Raw genomic sequence first — 6,853 nt, 5'->3', positions numbered from 1 at the left:
TTGGTACCAAGCTTGCTTACTCATCAGAGCCTTTGCACATGCTAGCCCTTTGCTGAAATGCTGTTCCCCTTTGAAACTTGCAGGCTCTACTCAAATATCACCTGCACAGAGTAAAAAACAATTTTGGCCATCTTCACTGAAACATTTCATTATTGTGGTGCTCGGCTTTGAAGACAGTTTGAAAAGTAATAGTAAAATGTTGATACATCAAATATGGTAAGATGAATCAGAAATATAAGAGGCCCAGGGAACTTATGCCTATGACTCTCTCTCCAGTTTTATTTCTAGAGGAAAGAAAGTATTTCCTTTAGAAGACTGATTAAAATGTATGCACTCACAAATATATTGCCCCAAAACATAATGTTTGGGGAAAGTGTATTTATATGAATCATACAGAAAATGAATGTTTTTCTAATTAATCTTTATGAAGGCGTATTTTATTATATAGCTGTGTGTTTCCCTTTATTTTGTTTCCATCAACTTTTTACCCAGTTTGAAACTGAAAATGTTTCTTAGAAGAATTCAATACCATGACTGGTTATTCTCCTTTTTACTACCACCATGGAACCACGTATCCTTCCCGCATGCACCCCATGACACATCTGCTACATAAGACTCTGGACTCTTCCATGATTCCATCAGAAGGAGAATAATCAGATGGTAACATTACTGCTACGGAGGAAACCACACATCTGTATAAAAGGAAACTAAAAGTTAAATTTTTTACCTTGGGTAAAACTATTAATTATCTTCGGTTTCCCCACTCCTTCCACAAATATTGGGTAAAGACTGAACTGATACTTCTCAATGGGGATAAAATGATCTGAGGATAAAAACAGATTAAAGAGTCATTCCTACTGAATTAATAGTGAAATCTATGTAAAAACGTTTATGTGTCTCTCCTATATTCCCAAACATAGAAATTATTTATTTATAGATTGACACTGATGATTAAGGGAGTTTCAAAAACAACTTAAGCATTCCAAATTCTCCTAGTAATGACAATAATTTTACAAACAATTTTTAAAAATCTAACCCAGTGATAGAATACAGCAATTTTTTTAAGGCATGTTCCAGTGATAGCCACTTGATTCAAGTTCAGGGTGTATGAGCTGTCTTATTTACTTGTCAAGGACAATATGCTTAACCTCCTCTCCCATATCCCCAAAGCCAGCAATATTCCCTTTACATAGGAATTTAGCTTACTTAGTTTCTCCATTCAAGGCAGCTGGGAGACTAAAGTCTTGGAAAATTCTATACAAAGAAGATACGGGTAGGGACCAGAAATCTCCTTGCAATATCAAGGAGTCTAGATTAAGGGAGGATGACCATCTCCATAGAAAAGTTCAAAATGAATCTATCAGTGATCTATCATTTTTTACAAATGTATTAATACATAAATATTATTCCATTAGAGATAAATCTCTTCAAAGCCTAAATTCTATATACCCACNAAATAAATAAATAAATAAATAAATAAAATGGAAAACTGGATGAGTGTAGACCTCAGATGAGCAAACCAGAATGAAAGCTGCAGACCAGGATGTCTACAGAGTTGGCTGTACCTAAGGACAAAGCCAGTTTGCCAGGTTGAAATATAGTAGAGATGGTGGATGAAGAGATAGCAAGTAAAAATACAGGAAGAAATGAGAGTTGAGGCTGAGAGCTAGAAACTCTGCATATAGAATGGGGCTCTTCTACTCCTCGGCTGCATATGGAAGAGCCTTCATAGTCAAGCTACCTTCCACACCCAAATTGAGGCTTTGTTTTTAAAATCAACTAAAGAGCCATCTGGGGAGGAACCAACCAGCCATGGGATATTAGTGTCGGTGAGTACATCTTTCCTCATCCAGCCAGAGCCCCGTCTGTCCACCCAGGACAACAATCCCTGCCTATATGTATTGTGCTCCCAGTCAGCTTGTCTACTATTTCATTCTTAAACATGAAAGGAAAACAAAGGATTACTACCAGATATTGGGGGAAAGTCAGAGATAAAGAAAAAGAAAGGCCAAGATAAACAAGAGGAGAACGTGATCCTAGCAGAAATGGAGAATTCAAAAAATAGAAGAAAAGAGAATTTTTAAAACAAACAAACAATGATCCTCTAATTGGTATTTCTAGTAAGATTTAAGAAAACATTGCATGTACAAAAAAACCAGAACAGAAAACTCTGAAAAAGAATACTTGGAAACTTACAAATACAATAGCAAACAAAAGTTCAACAGAAGCACAGAAAGAATAGATTATGGCAAGGTCTCAACGTGTAAAACAAAGACAAAGAACAGAGATGAGATAATGAAATATAGAGGATCTATGCAGAGGGTCCAAAAGCCAATGAATCTAGAGTTTTAGAAGAGAGACCAAAGAAACAAGAGGAGAAGAAATTATCAAAGAAATAACATAATTTCTTAGAATTGACAGAAGGCATAGAATTGAAATTGTCTTTAAATGACCAAGTAAATTAAAAAGAACCTCCCTAGATAGACCCATCACTGAACTGTTTGTGTTTGTTTGTTTGTTTCCTTTGGTTTTAGAATTGTATATACCACAATTTGCCTATCATTCATCAGTTGAGGGACATGTGGGTTGTTTCCACATTTTGACTATTATGAACATTCATGTACAAGTTCCTGTGTGGACATATGATTTCATTTCTATTGGATATATATGTAGAAGTGGAATGTTGGGTCATATGGTAATTCAACATTTAACTATTGAACTGCTAGACTATTCTCCAAAAGGGCTACATCACTTTACATTCCCACAGGCAGTGTATGAAAGCTCCAATTTCTCCACCAACACTTATATCTGTGTTTTTATTATAGTCTCCCTAGCTAATGATAAGTGGTATCTTATGTTTTTTATCTGTTTCACCTCATGGCTAATGATGTTGAGCATAGTTTCATTTGCATATTGGCCATTTGGAGAAATGTCTATTCAGATCCATTGCCCGTTTTTTTTGTTGTTGTTGTTTTGTTTTTATTGCATTAAAATATATACTCATATAACATAAAATCTCCCATTTCAATTATATTTAAGTGTACAATTTAGCAGCACTAAGTATATTAAGCAATGAATTGTTAATATGGAATTGATGGCAAGAGTATCAGTTTGAGCCTGATGGCCCCAGGTTTGAACCAAGATCTTTACATGTACAAGCTGGATAATCAAGACAAGCTATGGACCAATCTGAGCCTCAGTTCTGTCATCAAAAAATATAAGGCTATTAGGCCTATGACAGAATTAAATATAATAAAATGAATATGAAAGCATAGAGCAGTTAGCAAATTTTCCTTGTACTCTTTATTTATATAACATGATTTGTACTATATCCTTTTTCCCTAAAAAAGTAAATTTTATTTAGGAGATTAAAGCAGTGAGATGCAAAAAAAAAGATACTGAATTTTAGAAGACTTTTATCATTAGTAAGATCTTTGAAATTATATTCTTTTCTATTCTTCAAATATTCCTGTTATATTCCAAAAACTGATTTATTCCCAATCATGTTATTTGTGTACCTGTTAAGCCCTAGTACCAAACTAAGCATCTTAAGGGCTGATTGTGCTTAAAGGATATCTTTGTAAGATTATATAAAGTCAAATATTCACTATGGTTTAAAATATGAGTCTTACAAATAAGGGCATTCACACACCCATGCGAGGTATCTTAAAAAGTCTTCCCACTTCTTTAGTTTCCCAGAACCTAGGGGGAAATGGTGATATTTTAGTCTGCTTGTACACAATGTCTGTCGGATGACCTGCTGTGGCACTATGCTCATCTTCAGGGGGCGTATGTGAGACAGTGGCATAGCACATAGAGAACAAGCATTCACTGGCTCAACCTACAACTGGTTCCTTTGTGTCAGGCATTTTCTGGAAAAGGGCAAGATCATTTGGTGCAGGTTCAAACTGCATTCTGCTGAGGTGGACCTGATCATTGCCCTGTCCTGGTAAACACTGGGAAACCATTTTCATGGTGGTTCATAGGGGAAATTTCAGAGCTTACCATGTCGAAGAGGGAGTGTTTAGCTTCCTTTAAAAAGACAGTCAGATGGTTATTCCCTGCATGAATATGTACTTAGATAGTGAAGCTTTACATTTTTTTTATTTAAATAGATATTTAGATATTTTTTACCAAAATACTCTCAGGTTAAAAGGCAAAAACCCTCACATTTAAGAATAAATAAATCCTCCTTACTCTCTGTCTTCTATTCTCCCCAGGTTCAGTTTGTGAGTGTGCTAAGGTCCTTCCTGCCACATGGCTTTGTATTTATTCTCAGGAGGCCTTGCCTGGGCTCTACCACAAAAATCTAGCTAATGACTGTTCATCTTCCACACCTTAGCTCCAATGTGGCTTTCCCAGCATTACTGACAATAGTCAAGACATGGAAACAAGCTAAGTGTCCATCAGCACACTAATGGATAAAGAAATTGTGAAATACAAGTATACATATATACAATGGAATATTCTTCAGTCATAAAAAGAAGGCAATCCTGCCATTTGTGAACAACGTGGATGGACTTTGAGGGCATTATGTTAAGTGAGGCAAGTTAGACAAAGACAAATACTGTATGATCTGACTTACGTGTGGAATCTTAAAAACACCAAACTCATAGAAAAAAGATCAGATTTGTGGTGGGTGGGGGAGGGGGATTGAATGAAGTTGGTCAAAAGGCACAAACTTCCACTTATAAGATAAATAAGTACTAGGGATATAATGTACAACATGGTGACTAAACACTGTTGTATGCTATATACAAAAGTTGTTAAGATATTGAGACTGCATAATAACCTCCATATGATTATTGTTTAAACCATCATGTAGATATTTTGACATGAAAACTAAATCCCTATTTTCCCAGTTTTATGGGTAAAAAAAAACTTACTTCAAATTTTGAGAGTTAATAAAAAATTTGCTAACTTCTAGAGCTTTCTGAAGAATTCTACTATAGACATAGGTACACATTATGTTTTATGGTTGACTAATTATTTCATTAAGTACTTTAGCTTGAAAGGAAGTATTTGCATAAGTGTAAGTTTGATTATGATAAAACTGCATTTTTCATATTTCAGTCTTTGAGGATAGAATTATTTATATAGTTTTTTAATTCATTTAAATAATCATGGAGATAACTATAGGTATTAAAAATATTGATTCCAGCCTAAGGACAATCAATTTATAAAGAAAAAAGTATCCAAATATCCATTCTCCATCAGATTTGACAGGTAATATTCTAACATTCTAATACTTGCTTTATTATTTATTGTGACACAGAAGGATATGCATATTATTAACTTTCATATGATAAACTACCTATTGAGTTTTGTTTCCCTTGATTTCAAATCCTTGAATCCTGCTACTCTTGAAAATATACAGTAGATTAAACAGGCTTATATTAAAATGAATTAAATAAAATAAGAACTTTTAAACCTTAAAAATGTTTAAAGCTCTAGAAGGCATATGGCATGTAAAATGCAATCTTCTATATTTTGGGTTAAGAAAATTGAAAAAGGGACCTTTTGAAAATTAAGTCCTTGTGCCCAGGAACAATTCTTGGGGTTTGGAACATCTTCCCAAAACAGCTTTTTCATTCTACAAAGGATAAATATGGCATTAGAATTAGAGAAAAACACTCATATTGAAAATCTTAACAGTTAACAAATGTATAAACTAGAAATTAATGCCTCAGTAGGGTCAGATTCATTTTCACATGCTATCACATGAAGATTTCCACCAACAAACTGTCTAGACCAAAGTTAATAATCATTGTAATAATAAAAATAGCCAACACTTATTGAAAGCTGTGTGCCAGGCACTGTGCATAGGTTTTTCTCAGAGAAAATAAAATATTAAAAATGGTCAAGTGAGTTTCAGAAACAATTCTACTTGATATGGCCCCATCAGCTCACTTGACTGAAAGATACATTCAGATTTCAAAATCTACTCTCCCCCTTTTTTCTAGAAGACAAAAATGTCTTTAGAGATTCATTATCTGTGAAATAAACTCACTGGTCCGGACCCCTCAGCACAGAGTAAGATGGCACCCACAGAACTGCAAGAAAGTCAAGGCCATTTGCCAAACCAGGCAGGCTGGAGCCATGTAGTGCTGATTTTCAAAAAGCAGAATGCGTACTGATCATAACTAAACTGACTGTTCCAGGAAAATTTTCACCACTAACTGTCCTTAACCCATACTGCACAACTCTGAAAGCCATTTTTGCCACCTCCAAGAACATACTGCCTAGGATTTCCTGTAATAGGCTGGTTATTTCCTGAATGTATTAGGTTGGTGCATAAGTAATTGTGCATAGGTAAACAGCAATTATTTTTGCACCAACCTGATACACACATACACACAGAAAAACTAATTTCTCCCATGAGGTTTATGCTGTGCTAGCAAAATGGAATTTGGCTTTCTGAAAACAGTCTTTTTATTTTCATGCCATCTTAAATTGTACAAGAAAATTATTTAGAATAATGTTTCTGATTTGTATTTTAAATCAAGGTTTAAATATGCTGAAGATTCTTAACGACGACTACAGTACCTTTGATGTGACATTAACAATGTTCCAAGCAACAAGGTTGAAGAGGAAATAATTATTGGCACAATTACATATAGACCTGTATCATTGTGGCGTTTTTCTATATCATCTGAAAAAGAAACACAATTCACACAATTCAGAAGCTTGAGGAAGAAATAGCATCTTTCTGTATCACAAATTATAATAGATATTTTTCTGATTTCATCATAAATCTGTATTGCCTCTAAAATATAAAAAGATGAAAGTATAGTCATGATCACATTAATAAAATAATTATTTTGTTCAGAATTATGCTTAATTTAGCAAAACA

General features: G+C 34.2%; 1 protein-coding gene across 1 annotated transcript in view; it reads right to left on the bottom strand.

Annotated features, from left to right (window-relative positions):
* Positions 1-6,853, bottom strand: part of LEPR (leptin receptor) — a gene marked incomplete in the record, with an annotated part of 93,473 nt that overhangs the window by 8,047 nt on the left and 78,573 nt on the right. Inside the window, 2 exon segments of the mRNA XM_019646760.1 lie at positions 5,518-5,593; positions 6,547-6,652. Of these exon segments, the coding sequence (XP_019502305.1) occupies positions 5,518-5,593; positions 6,547-6,652 (182 nt within the window).

This window comes from Hipposideros armiger, unplaced genomic scaffold (assembly GCF_001890085.2).
Source record: "Hipposideros armiger isolate ML-2016 unplaced genomic scaffold, ASM189008v1 scaffold_106, whole genome shotgun sequence".
In the NCBI taxonomy this organism is placed as follows: Eukaryota; Metazoa; Chordata; class Mammalia; order Chiroptera; family Hipposideridae; genus Hipposideros; species Hipposideros armiger.
Note: the sequence above shows the minus strand (reverse complement) of the source record. Positions and strands in the feature narration are given on the sequence as shown.